The sequence below is a fragment of the Sciurus vulgaris genome, assembly GCF_902686455.1.
Source record: "Sciurus vulgaris genome assembly, chromosome: 12".
Taxonomy (NCBI): Eukaryota; Metazoa; Chordata; class Mammalia; order Rodentia; family Sciuridae; genus Sciurus; species Sciurus vulgaris.
Genome location: NC_136473.1, coordinates 4,986,664 through 5,001,390, shown reverse-complemented (window position 1 = coordinate 5,001,390; position 14,727 = coordinate 4,986,664). Strand labels below are relative to the sequence as shown.

General features: G+C 49.7%; 1 protein-coding gene across 3 annotated transcripts in view; it reads right to left on the bottom strand.

Moving 5' to 3' along the window:
- Positions 1-761: 761 nt before the first annotated feature.
- RYR2 (ryanodine receptor 2) overlaps positions 762-14,727 on the bottom strand; it is a 609,490-nt gene continuing 595,524 nt past the window's right edge. For all 3 annotated transcript variants that reach the window (XM_079107027.1, XM_079107029.1, XM_079107028.1), the window contains 5 exons: positions 7,374-7,530; positions 5,812-5,876; positions 3,696-3,796; positions 2,828-2,879; positions 762-2,176 (listed from right to left, as the gene is read on the bottom strand). In XM_079107027.1, coding sequence (XP_078963153.1) covers positions 2,081-2,176; positions 2,828-2,879; positions 3,696-3,796; positions 5,812-5,876; positions 7,374-7,530 — 471 coding nt within the window. In that variant the 3' untranslated portion in view covers positions 762-2,080. The remainder of the gene's footprint in view (positions 2,177-2,827; positions 2,880-3,695; positions 3,797-5,811; positions 5,877-7,373; positions 7,531-14,727) is intronic.

Sequence of the window (14,727 nt, the reverse complement as noted above, 5' to 3'; positions counted from 1 at the left end):
CTATGAATTCACTGACTCACCTCTCACCCACGCTGCTGTTTTGTGTCAACTGTTTTGAGTGTTATAAATAGAAGGTCTAACTCCATCACTAGACTTCCTCTCCTGGAAAAAGATTCACTCCTCTGCGGCCTTTGTGGCAAAGGGCAATGTGCCCTTTGATATTTTACACGGCTGACCTGATTGACTTCAGACTCCACAGGGCGGATCACTTCCCTGAGCAGCTTGGAAGTTACTCCTGTGGCACAGCCAAATTTATTCCCGTCCCCACGTAAGTGATACTAAAAGACAAATGCAGAATTCAGGTGCTAGAGTAGGTGGATGCTGTCTGGCGAGGTGTAAAGGGCAGGTGATATGCCACCAATGTCCACCACGGTTCTGGGCACATGGCACCTGTTCAATTAGCATATGAGTGTTTATTGCCCCCATTCACTTACACACTGATTCTTTTTCATATTAAGATAGAAAATGGATCCTTATTATTTCAGAAAAAAATATTCCCCTGAGCAAGAAGGGCTTTGTAAAATGCGGGATATATAAGAAGTAAACGACTGGAAAGGTGCCAATTTTTTCCTGTGGTTGCATTACCCTCAGGACAGGGGTGGCACCTGGTGCCATGACTCTGAGGCTCCAGAATACAGACCTAATCCTGCTCAACTGTACACAAGTCTGACGGTGTGAAGGTCTGTCCTACGCCTCAACTTAGAGGCGGGTTTTATGAACCCCATGGATAAGTGAAATGGAGAAAAAAAGAAGACCAGAAAGTTAGTTAAATAGTTTAATCAGAGCAGTTTTACAATTCTAAAATTAACAAGCAGACTTGTAATAAAAGAGCTCCAATGTTCGCAAAATGACCTTACTTCCATTCTGAATCTGTCTTTTTAATTGTAAAGATTGGCATTACATTTAAAAGGACTCAAAATGGAAAAAATGGAGCAATTTGTATATCACCCATGGTCTGTGACGCAACTGATGAAATCCCTGAATGAATATTGCTTCAGCTTTGATATCAAAAAATGGCCTGACGAGAAGTCCTTAATCAACAACTGATCACGGGTGGCCGAAAGAAAGAGGAAAACCCAAAACTACCGTCAAGTTCTTAATGTATCACATTGTTGGTGGATGACACGGGTTCCAAATGTACGAGTAAGCCCACGACACTTTATTACTATGGGTATAATTATCATGGAAGATCTCTCATGTTGATCAACTTGCTTCGGAAGGTTTTCGTGGTTGGTTTAAACTTGCATAATAAACATGCAATGAATGATTTCTCTCGAAAGTGTGTTTTTTGCGGTCTTTTTGTTTTCATACAAAGATTTCATAACGTTGCAGTGTTGCATCAGAGCATTACCAAAATAAGAGCGGGAGCAGACGGGGAGGGTGAATGAGAAGGGCCTCGTCCATCCTGAGTCACATCACCTACCTTTTTAAGCAGGTGAGAAAGCTTTTCTTACCCTCCCCCACCAGAGAAAAGAATAAAGAGAAAAAAGAAAGAAAGAAAAAAAACCTCACGAACTCAATCTAACTAAGGAAAAAAGGTGGACGTGAAGAAAAGAAAGATGCTTTTCATGCACATCTTCTGCATAGCTCAACCCACATAGAATAAGGCACGGTTTCCCTTCGCAACTGGTGTCCACGGCAATCGGCTAAGTGCTACAGTGCTGTGACCCTCAGACGGTTCCCTTCCCGATGGTGAAATAAAGAGGCCGGTGAGTGTGGCTGCCACGCTCCGCTGTGAGGGTCCCGGGGCTCAGGAGGCGTCCAGGACCCTCAGGAGAAACTGCCCACGTGGTATGGTAGAGTGTCCGCGATGGTCTTCTTCCCAGAGTCCCCGTTTTGTCTGGGTATGAATCCAGATTCCTCTTCAGTTTTTATTTCTCAAAGAAAATGCACGAGGTGGGGGGCACAGTCAGATCCTTAGGGACAGAGCTCTGATGCTCCCAGAGAGCACAGGACGCTGGCCGTTCGCCAAATCAGCACGCTCTTTCCAAGAGGACAGAGACGGGGGACAGGGAGGGTGGGCAGAGGCAGAGAGAGGGAGGAAGTCCCATTTGGTTTCAGAGGTGGTAAGGGCATGATTTTAGTTTAGTTGGTCTTCATACTGTTTCCGGAAACAATCCCCCGCTGGGAAAAATTCCCAGCACCTCTCTTGATACATCTTCCAGACGTACGATTCCTGAAAGGCGAAGGGAATGTGTTAACACTGTCTCGCAGACCTGTGTGCTCACACAGGATGTGAGACAGGAGCTCAACTTCAGGGAAATCCAAATTTATTTAGTTTCAAATAACTAGACCAGGCCTTATTTACTTCTGGGAATAAAAATATAATGATGATAAAAATATAATTGTGATAAATGCTTTTGAGGGTTCTCTTAAATATTATTATTATTAATTATATCATTTTTCAAACTATAAACAATTTCTGGTGAGCAGTCCCAAAAGGGACTTTCAAATACCTAAAAATCTTAGACATGGAGTGTTCTGTCATTTCCAACTAACCATAATAGAGTGAGCTGACCTTCATTTGAAATCATCAGTCATCTGATTAAGCAATCGAGGGCCTTATAATTAAAAATACTCAATTGTCTTACAGCTTCCAAGCATAAATCCAACATTGGAAAGTTTAAGATGTGAAATTAAAATTCTACTTTTTCAAGGAAGGCAATCTTTCCAGACTCCCCCACGGAAGAGGCATTTCACATCATAACACCTCAACTACCACCTGAGGCTCACTCCCCACTAACTGTGTAGGGCCATGTTTTGGCCCAGTGCGTGGGGCATTTCTTCTGTCATTTCTTATTGAAGAGGTAGAGTCGCTGTTACCTACCTGTCCCGTGTGTTCGGTTTCGTCTTTGTTTATGAGATACATCAGAAAAAACCTACAGATAAAGAAAGATTCATCAGGAAGGGATCACATGAAAATATCAGAACAAACAGGGGATATTTTTATACATCTTGTGTTGCATTCCATTGTGGTAAGCACAGAGGAAATACCACAAACACAGTTTGTGGAAAATTAATTACAGTGCACAGAAAAGAGGTAAGGAGGTGCTGACTTGAGTGTTCTGATCTGATGCACGATTTCACCCTGACGGCAGGTGAAGATTCGCACTCCGGCAGGGTCCAAGCAACACTGATGAATTGAATTGCAGATTTGCTTAGTGAGCTGTCCCCACTTTCTGATGGGTTTGATCAAATATAGTTCAACCATTTTTCTCCTATAATTCTTTTTGATGCTAAGATTGGGCCAGAAACTAGGAATACATTTTACCCAACTATAATTTTGACTACTTCCAAATAATGACCAGATTTCTATGTATTAAAAAAAATCAAAAGCAGCTTTTCCCTAGGTTTCCGGGAGTGCCTAAAGAGACTGCAATTCTGCAAATTTAATAAAAGCAGGCTTCGCCCCTCCCGAGGAAGCAGCTGGAGGATTCCTGTTCGACGTAGGGAAGAGCCAAGACTCCCTGAGGCTCCACACCCCACGCTCCGCCCTCCCCCTCCACCTTCCAGAGAGAATCCTTCAGGTGAGGAGCCACAGCTTCATTTCATAATCCAACCTGCTCCAGAGGAAAGGACAGCCGCTGGCTGTCGGTCCTTCTTCCAAGGTATCAGAGCAACTGCGTAGAGAGCAGGCGCCCCCCTCCCGCGCCTCCAGCTGCCTGGGGTGGGCAGAAGAGTCTGGCAGGACTCACAGGTAATTGGCCAAGTTGTGCTCCTGCAAAGTGTGCGTTTCGAAGCCGTGCGGCACGGTGTCGAAGTAGTCATTGCCTATTCCACAGATGAAGCACTTGGTCTAAAGGACAGAGGGAGACATGGGATGTCAGGAGCTCACAGAGCAAAACCCAACTCGTCACGCAGAGGCAGCCGTTTGGTTTGCTTAATAGGCACAGAGACCCCGTGTGGAGGTTGTGCCAGACCCCTGAAGATAAACAAAACGGTTGCCAGGACTATATTTGAGCGTAGCTTAAATGACACTAGTCCCGGCAGCGAGTAACGAATGCAGAGTGCAGGTCAGAGGCAGCCAAGCCATACCTGTTTTCTGCAGCCCACTGCAGTGCAGATGGCCAGACTCAGCAACCACTCTTGATCATGACACTGACTCAGCTACCCAGGCAGGATGGACTGCCCTCCCCTGACACTGCACCACCAAGTCTGGCAACCCGAGGGGCAAGGGGTACATTGCTTCCCTTTGGGGAGGGTCAGATCTAATACCTAGCCACGAGGCATTCCCGGGACTCGGGGTGGGCCTGCCTGGGTGGGCACAGGGAGGTGAGAATTAACCAACAGGCGTGTGCTGGAGTAGCCGTCAGCTCCGGGAACTGGTTGTTGGTCCCTTTACCTCCCCACCTCCAGACTCTGCCTCTCCTCATACACACCATACAATGGTAGCTGCTGGTCGGTCACCTGCAGGACTGGCTCACACACACCCAAGGAGCAGCAGCCCCTTCATTTCATGATGTGAACTTTAGATTACAGTGACTATGTATCAGATCAGGTGGATTCAGTGATGACTGTCCTCATATGACTCAGATGCCCCTCTTCCCCCACCAGCTGGAAGTGGTTTAATTCCATCTGAAGCATGCTTATGAGGCAGGTCTAGGTCCTGCGGTCAGCACGATGAAGGTCATTTATGAATCTCATCCCACCCTATTGGTCAGCAATTGCTGACCACATTTGGAATTTGGGAGAACAATCAGGTCTTTGCATGTCCCTTAAACCAAAAGGGCCAAACCACACTGGCCAGCTGTTCCAGGAGCCTGCTCTTCCTCTGTTGACCCAGGTGAGCTAACTGAGCCACCATCGCCTATCTGGGGACTCATGGCTGCAGTCCACGGATCTGCAGGCTTGCTCCATCCTCCTCATCTGCTGCACTTGGCCAGACAACTCTCTTCAGTCCAGCTCCCGAGGACAGCTGCATCCATCTCATCCTGCTCCTCAGGGACACTTCTTCAGCAACCTCAGACGTTCTCCTGGAAATGCTGGTGGCCTCCTTCCCTGGCCCTGGCCTGGCCAGTTGCAAGTCCACTAACCCTAACCCTCATTTTGACCCACAGCTACCATTTAAGATGCAGACCCCATCACCCTGCCCCCTGTTAAACCCTTGCCTTCTTTCCCACTGTCCATGTTCAACTAAATTTGCCAAGTGAGTTATTATAAGGCTCCTCATTCACTGGTTTCCCTCTCAAGCTCCATCACTAGCATTGAATGTTTCATCTGGAACCATTTATGCTCTCAAGAAAATTTCCTCATAACCAAATTCCCTATTGCCTTGGCAATAGGGCCTCAGATGGTGAGGTTCTCCCACAATCCCATGTGAATGGTACCCTGGAGACCAGCCTGGAGCAGGAGGGGACATGAGGAGGGAGGTCCGAAGCTGTCCTTATCTCTCACTCTCAAACCCACACCCCACCAGCGTCAGGCCTCAGCGTGGGCATCCCTGCCAGGAAGTTCCCTGATCACCCAGGAGTGACCAGCACCAGCCCCGGAGACCCCAGTACGCAGGGCTGCCCCGTCAGGAGCTTGTCACACTGCCCATAATCAATCACCCATGAGTGCCTATCTGTGGAGGATCTGTGGCTGGGCTGAACGGCCTCCCCACTTCTTGAGGGCAGATGGCACCCACTACTGCAGTTCAGGTCCAGCCGAGCCCACCGCTTGAGCACACGTGTTGGCTGACTGAAGACAGGTCCATGGAACCACACCGGGTCCCAGTGCCCTTCCGCCCCCAACCAGGCTCCTCTTGACAGAGGCCGTGAGGAAGATGAGCATCGTGGCAGCATTGAAGCCTCGCCACGGGCAAAGGCTCACCTCCATGTCTTCCTTGACTTGCTCCTGTTGGTCTCTCAGTTCCCCAAAAGCATCGATAATTAAACCTAGGGTTAAACAGAGACAGTTTAATCTTTATCGACCAGAGAATAACAGATTCATAGGCATTTGCCTGTTGCTTCCTAGGAAAGGGGAAAAGACACAACCATGTCAGAGGCTGCGCAAAACCTGGGAGACGTTCCAGCCCACATCCGACTCTCCATCCCGGGAGCTGCTCTCTTTGTGGGTGGAAGAAGTGACTGGGGCGAATACTCACTAAACATGCATTTTTAAATGAACTAACAGACCGCAAGAAACTGCGAATCAACTCGGCAGCATCGGATGGGATGTAACTACCTGCTTCCTGATGAGAAGGAGCAGAGAGGTTCATGGTGGTAACGTAGAGGAGTCCCCCAGACCGCTTGGGAATATTCAGCTGGAAATACCACCACCACAGAAACAGTGGGAAACCTGCCTTCTGTCACTTTCCCACTCGGCCCACACGCTCCATAGCTCCATCCAGTGGAGCGAACAGAAACTGCCAAGGGCCACTCTCAGCCCTTCTTCTGCAACTTGCTGGCTGTTCACTTCCCTCCAAGTGTTTCCTGATCCTGCCATCTTACAAAACACACTTCTGCTTCACTCAATGAGGAAGCAACACATGGACTGTAAATCCTTTAAACTTCTCCACGTATTTGAGCAAAAAAAAAAAAAAAAAAACAGTGCCACTTTTTGCCTGTGGAACTTCAAGGGTACTGTCACATTTATAGAGATTTCCTTCAAGTCAGGATACATGTGTTAAGCAGAGAAAATAAAATGCATACTTTTTCTAAAAGAAAAAGCCCACACTCCAAGTTAGCCTAGAGTAAAAAGAAGAACCAGAGGGTCATGGTGGCCCCGTGGCTAGAAGTGAGGACTGAGAGTCCAGACCACCCAGACTGGATGTGGGTTCTGGCCCAGCACTGAGGGGCTTCACACTCTGCTCAAACTGCACAGACTCCCCCAGGCTGCTGCTTCCCAGGCAAAGTGTGGGTAACAACCCTGTCCTCACGTTGCTGGTGGGAGGGGCACGTGATGGAATCACGTACCTGGGTGAGGTGGGTTCTCACGGTGAGAGCGCCGACTGCTTACACGGCCCTGATTACACGTCAGGCATGACACTGCGTATCTGAATGAATGTCACTTTTTAGAACCTCTCAACATCCACGCACAGGGCTTAGAGATTCACATAACTTCCATGTGACAGACCCACGTGGCTTTGGTTCAGTCCAGCCTCCCTGCCTCCTCAAGCTCCTAAGCAGCAGGACTGGGATTCAAGCCAAAGGAAGTGCTCTGTCCATTGTTATTCAAGGGCGACCAGAGAAAACTGCACCCCTCTCCCCATCTCAGGCCCCACGCTGCTTATTTTTCCCTCTGTGAGTTTCACTAGGAAGAAATATGGAAAGCAAAAGTCCTATTTGGCTTTTGCAGAGAACACATGGCATCCGTGCCCCACCCTGAGCATCAGCTCCAGCCCCTGTGGCTCGAGTTCCAGATGTCCTTGACCTCGGGAGGAGGGGGCTCACCTTGGATGATGGCCAGGAGGATGACGATCACAAAGAAGAAGAAAGTGATGTCGAAGATGATGCGGTAGATCTCATACTCGTCTCCCGCTGGGTCTTCAATCTCGTCCCCGATGCCCCCTCCAGCACGGACCCCCACGTACATGTGGAACATGTAGCACTGCAAAGGACAGAAGGTGCCACTTCTGGGAAGGTGTCTCCCAGTTTTACACTCAAGGCCAGATGTGGTGGCACACACCTGTAATCCCAGAGGCTCAGGAGGCTGAGGCAGGAGGATCTCGAGTTTAAAGTCAGCCTCGGCAATTTTGCGAGGCTCTAAGCAATTTAGTGAGACAGGTATCTAAATAAAATGTAAAACAGGGCTGGGGAGGTGGCTCAGTGATTGAGCACCCTGGGTTCTATTCCTGGTACAGAAGGGAAGGGAAAGGAAGGGGAGGGGAGGGAGGGGAAGGGGGAGGGGGAAGGGGGGAAGGGAAAGAGGAAGGAAAGTTCTCTGAGAAAGAAAAAGAAAGTTTCTCCAAATCATCTCTCTGCATTTTTTAAGTATATTTTTTAGCTGTAGATGCACACAATACCGTTATTTACTTTTATGTGGTGCTGAGCCTGGAACCCAGTGCCCCACAGGTGCTGGGCCAGCCTCTAGCACAGAGCCACAACCCTAGCCCCATCTCTGCATTTTAATCCTGGTAACTGTGATGCGAACGCTTGGCTCCTACCTGCCACTGTCTTTCCATCAAAACCCCATACTCTGTGCTCTGCTTAGCACCTTCCGTCTCACCTTGCAGATAACGAAAACCCTTCATTAGCATTTGGACACCAACACATTTGGGATCACAGATGACCCCACGGAAGGGCCCGAAAAAACTGTAAGACTGCATTGTCCAGTCGTTTGATGACACAGCAGAGGCGAGGGGAGGTGACAAGCATTGCTGAACGATCTGGAATCGCAGGCTCCACTTCACCCTCTGCCCTCACCTAGCGAGTACAGGCGGGAGGCCAGGATTCTTTCCTACTTTAACCACCAACATGAAAAAGAAAGACAGAGAGGGGAGAGACAGAGGAAGAGCAGCTCGTTGGTTAGACTCCGAAACAGGAAAGCAGCAAGAAAAGCTGGCTGCTGGCGCCCAGCACAGGGAAGCAGGGGCTCCTGCAGTGGCTTCCGGGCAGGGCTGTCACCCCAGGCCACTGGCATTTGGGCTGGGTAACTCCCCGCTGCGGGGCCTGTCCTACGCACGGCAGGCTATTCAAGAAGGATCCTGTGACCTCTATCCACAAGATGCCAGTAGCATCCCAGACCCCGGTGACAACAAAAGGGCAAAGTGATGCCGAGTTGACAGCCACTGACTTGGAGCACCCAGTATGTCTTCCTGACTCAAGGTGGAGCCCAGCTCCCACCTCGGGCTCAGAATCCAGCCGCACTCACGCACTAAGTGCTTCCTTCACCCCTGCCTCCCCCAGACCACCTCCACAGGAACTCTCCCGGGCTCTCGTTCTCCCTGCAGTGTCCTTTCCCATTCTCCCCGACTCATCCTCTTGGGAATAACTTAGTTCCTTCTCGGTAGGTCTTCTTGGATTGTCCCGAACGCTCTGATTGACCTGACCACCGTGTCACCCAACAATTCAAAGCCCATTTGCTTACTGCCTCCACAGCGCAGAGGCAAAGACCCTGAAATGCCATCTCAGTTGGTGACAGGGGGCACTCCCGGCTCTCTGCTCCCTTTCTGGCCTCCTTCTCAGCCTCCCATGCCAGTCCTTCCCATCTCCCTCTCTCTTCAGGACTGGGCTCTCTGATCCTTTTTCTTTTCCAGTTCTCCCTCAGGGGACCTGTCTCTGATTCCCGGTGAACTGACCGTCTCTGGGCCAACTACTTCCAGACCTTTCCAGCCTTGCTGTCTTTCCTGAACTCCACACCTGGATACCAGCTCGCCTGATGGTCTGCCTCACTCCACTAGAAGTGGCTCTGCTACTCTGGCGCCTGCTCCAGTGCCTAAAATAACACCTGGCCACGACAGGAACCTTAAACTCGTCTGCAGATAAATGAGGGTGAGACGGGTCGTTCTTGTGGAGGCCTGTGGCCTCAACCCACGAACCCCAAATTCTCAGGTGACCTGGAACAGCAGAAAGTGCAGCCAAAGAACAGGCCATGGGAAGATACCGAAGTGCTCCTAGCTGGAATGAGACCCAGGAGCCCAAAGGATTCCCGGGTCAGAGGCCTGAACGAATGAGCAGGATTCAACGATTGTTGTTCACAAGAGTTTTGTCAGCCCGGCACACAGCAAACGGAAAGCATCTCCAGGTGGGCCTGCAACGCCTACCCAGGGGGACCCTGAGCCCAGGACAGTGCCTCAGAGCTGCAGGAGTCTGAGGGTACCTGGCCCTACCCGTACACGGGAACCTCTGGGAGGCTCACACATTCTGGACTCCCGCCTCCATCTCTGCTAGTGAAATTTTAAAGGAAGTCACTTAAAAAGAAACCCCCCAGGATTTTGCAATGATTTCTCAAAGCCTGATGCCTGAAACTGTTGCCAGGGGATCTGTGGGGTGAGGACATTTTGTTTTCACTGCATATTCCTGAGCACCGTTTCAGTTCTTTTTAGCACACGTATTTCTTATTTTTACTAAGAAGAAATGAAGACATGTTCTCCAAATCTGTGCCTCCGCATGTGCCCGGCTGTGGCCAGAGGAAAGGGCGGCTCTGCCTGGGGCCACCCCGTGCCCGGGTCATAAAGTGGTACAGGCTGTTTCACCTGTTTCTCTGGCTCCACCAGCACCGCTGTGCATTCAGAACCTCCCTGTTTAATTTGGGCGATCCGCTTGCCCTTGGTCTGGAAGGCTGGCATGTCTCTATGGCAAACTCTGGTCCTGGATGCCCACACCAGCGCCCTTGGGGAGCAGCAAGGAGGATGTGGTTCTGGTCAGGCGCTGGAATGACCCAGCTCTCTAGCTCTGCTCGCTTGGAGCTGAGTGAGCCAGCGCTAGTGAGCACCACCAGCTAGCTCCTCCGACTCCTGTTCACCAGACTCTGGGACTATAAATGGCTTTCCAAAAAGAGCTTTTCTTTAGGAAAGAATGTGTCAACTTGCTACCTGAAATCTTTCCTTGCTGAGGATCAAATCCAGGGCCCTGAATGTGGTAGGCGAGCGCTCCCCCCAGTGAGCTGTACCCACAGTCTGCTATGTGAGCTTTTGAGTAGGATTTGGCACTCTGACTTACACCTGGGGCTATGAAGCCAGAATTGGGGACAGGCAGTTAGTGTAGAAATAGGGGATCCCGTGGAATAGAGGAAATGGAGGCCATGAAAGCCATCTGCCCCTGGAAGTTGGAGACTGCCCTCGGGAGAATGGAATGTCAAGGATCTCTGGAGCCCAATGATGGCCAAATTTACCTGTCCTTATCAAGGATGGCAGGCAAGGAGCTGCTAATTGATGCCCCCTGGGCCCTTGCCTGGCTGAACCACTTTGGCCCTTCCCCTGCCCATCTCACCTGTAAAACCAGGCCTAGTCACCTAGGCAGGAAGGAGAGAAAACGGGGGAGAGACCTGGAGAACAAAAGAGACCTCAGCCTATAAAAGATGTAGGGTGCGCTCACTTTGGGGGATTCTAGAACATCAGCCATGGCCCCCTTCTCCTGGGAGAATTCTGTATTATTACCTTTAAATAAAACCTGCTTAACCTGCTTGCCTTGGCTGCTTCTCCAGTGTTCAAACTTCAACACCTGAGGAAGCAGAACTCATCCCCGGTCAACGGCGACATCAGCTACATCAACAAGGCATGTCTCCTTCCTTTCCTCTCTCTCACTGGCCATCCAACCAGCCTTTCCTAGCAGTGTCCCTGCCTCGCATGACCCGTGTCCCTTCTATGGCAATTCCAAGCACGATAAGCAAGGGATGCTAGCAGGGTTCTGTGGCAAACTCGTGGCCATGCTGAAGATTCAGGGTCTTGTGGATTTGATTATTTAGGCTCAACAAAATACCACATTTGAAAAGAATGAGGGACACAGTTCACCTGTGGGATTTTGGTACTGATTCTCTACGTGGTTGGCCCCAAGTGCCGCACACAGGTGGCTGCAGGGGCGCCCTGCAGGGGGCACCTGGTGAAGACCCACCATGCGGGGGAGGGGTGCCAGGCCTTTCAGCGACTGAGTTATCCTTCTGCTCCTGAAAATGAGAATCCTTCACCTACTTTTCTTTTCATAGAATTAGCCAAGCCTGGTAACAAGAGCTGGAGATGAGAAGATGTAATTCTTGGAGGGAAAAAAAAAAAAGATAAATTTCTTTCAGAAAACGTGAGTAATGAGGAAGAAAGGTGCCTGATCCCACAAAGATGGGGACCAGGCAGCTGTTAATTCTCAGGATTTTATATGCTGCACCTCTTCTTCTTCATCTACCAATGGATCTGTTCTGGGGTTGACCATGATGTGTCACCTTCAGGAGGACAGGTGACGATTATGTTTGAGACTTTATGTTGAACAAAAAAGGGAGGGGGGGCTGGAAGAGAGAAAACTAAAAAGAATTAGAGCGATTCCTCCCTAGGAAGGTGGTCACGTGGGTGAGAACCATTAACTGGGGCCATTTAGAACGATTACCTAACGCCCATCTCCAGCGCCCCAAAAGTCTTTTTCCAAAGTGGACAGGCCTTGGAGTCCTCCCTGAGCCACGAGTTCAGGGGTCTGGGTGGCCACCAGAGCTGCCCGTGACTCCCGTCCTGCAAAGATGAGTGTCTTCACACAGGTCCGCTCAGTCTCCCCAGCTATTCAGCCGCAACCATCTTTTTCCCCTGGACTTCAGATCATTTTTCACTTTCTCCTCCTACGTTCTTGGCAAGAAGGTTCAAATTCTATCAGGACACTGCTGGTTTAATTAGATTCTCAGACTCAAAACACCATAATCCAGGGGGTTAAAAAAAAAAAAAAATCCCCAATGAACCTGGAGTTGTTAAACTGCAGCCACAGCGCCACCTGCTGTGAGGCAGGGCAGCTGCGGGAAGCACCAGCCGTCAGAGGCCCCCTGGACTGCTGGCCCTGCCCTCCCGCAGAGGAGGTGGACGTGCACATGAAGCCCCAGCAGCGACATGAGTGAGGAACCACAGCTCAAGAGAAATCAGAGATTCTTGTAGAACAGAGATCTCATCCTGTGAAGAGAACTGCTAAAGAGACATCACCAAGAGGGGCTTCACTTGTGAGAACTGAATTACAGTCAGAGGTGACCATTTCCTGTTCTGCTTCTCTCCTGCCAAATGGCACACTGAGCCTGTGCTTTGAAAGAGCACCGTGGTGGGTGATCAGTGACACTCTACACTGGGTCGGCTTTTTAAAGAAGATATGGCACAGGGGTTAGTAAGAAGCCAGGGGGTACTTAGGCCCTAAGACTGGGAATTTTTAAGAACAAGGAGCTGGCCATGAGCTTGGGAAAAGCCTCAGATTCCTGCCTGGCTCCCCTGATTAGCAGCACCCCTGACTGGACAGGCTAAGAGCAGGGGCATAGCTAGTGTCTGGGAACTGCATTTTCTCTCGTGGGCAGGAAACAGCTGAGATATCCTCATGAAGCCTGCAACCTCACCACAGTCCCAGCTAATTGCTACCCTCAGAGATGTGAGACCCTACATGGAGCTGGGCCAGGCAGCCTCAGCCACAGACTCTCAAAAATTCCTGGAACACAAGAGAACCAAGGCCCCAGCTAAGTTTATTGTTCAAACCATCAAGACGCATGCTTCCTCATGGTACAAAGAGACAAATCCTCCAGCTTCTGTATTTGGGTCCTGTGAGACTGGCCAAAAGCAAGGGGTGAAGGCCATCATCTTAACAAGCAAAATTAACAGCAATGATGGAAATGCATCCTGAGAACCACGGAGAGAACAGAGTCCTCTAAGGAAGCTCTGCGTGGCTTACCCGGGTGGAGTGCGGCCCAGCCAGGGCAGGGCGACCAGGCTGGTGCCAAGGGCTTACTTAGGCATGGAAAGGAGAGCCAGGGTGGCAGATCATCCCCCCACCTAACATCGTCGCTCAGTGTCACCATCTGAGATCACCAGCCCCCCGCCCACCAGTATTGCAGATCAGGTTACTCTGCAAGGTTTCCCAAAACTTGGAATTTTCTGGGGCATGCTGTCCTTGGAAGATCTTCTTAGAAGACGAAGGAGCTTAGTGGAATCTCCACAAAGGTGTTCTCATGCGGGTCCCTTGAGGGCAGGGGTGGTGCTTACTCATCAGACCTTGTCCTCAACAAATGTCTGGCACAAAAATAGCAATTGATAGCACGTGGCAGAGCAATGGCTGAAGGTGACCCTTCCTAACCGTGTGGCCTGTGGCAAGTTGCTCCAACTCTCAGGAGCTCAGTCTCATCTGTAAAAGGGGGACAGTAACAGCACCTCCTGCGCGTAAGTGTGGGGAGGTCCCAGCCATGGGACAACTCGTGGCGCATTACCTACTTACAAGGAGTCCTGTGCAAGCACTTGATGAACACTCAGGTCCAGGTCATGAACCCTAACCCGGGATGGCATTTCTTCCTTTTGAGCAACTGAGTCTTGGAAGAATGTCCACGACTATCCTAAGTAGGAGACTGGCACAGGAACATCACAACGTGATATGCAGCACATCTTCAGGGTGGTAATAGGGACATGAAATTTGGGAGGATTAAGAGTGTCCTCTTAGTCCCCCCACTCGGCTTCCTGGATGCCCTGCCCCACCCCCCTGGCAGGAAATCTACCCCTGTAGATGGTGATTATATTGAGAAGAATTGAATTAAGCTCTCTTTTATAACGCGGCGGTGGTGGGGGAAAGTCTTAGGCTTCTAAAATAAAAGAAATGATGAATTTGGTTAGAAATGATCACAACTCAGGGTGAAAAAGTATATAAAATGAAGAGCACACATCTCTCCCTCTCTCCTGCTCTGTGGTCCACATCTCAGCGCCTCCTCTCCCGGGGTCTTCAATGTCATCAGTATGTCTCTCCCTATCAGCGCACAGATTTTTAAATAGTTACATGCTTTTGATGAATCTACCATACTGATTTAATCAGGGCCCTATTGATAATTTAGACTATTTCCAATTTGTGAGAGTAGCTAATGTCCTGGGACACATAAAGGAGTATTTGTGAAGAAACCTTTAGGTAAATTACCAGCAGCGACACTGGCAGGTCAAAGGATATGTGTCCTGGAAAATCTGACAGATATACAGCAAAATTTCTCTAAAATTGTGGCAGCAATCCCAATTCCAGTAGGACTCATGAAAGTACTGGTTTCCCCATCAATTCACCAACTGAGGGTCGGCAAACTCCGAAACTTTTCGAGTTTAATGGATAAAAAGTGGGTTTTCATTGTTTCTATTTATATTTCTTTCATTGTGACAGGGGTTTAGCATCTTTT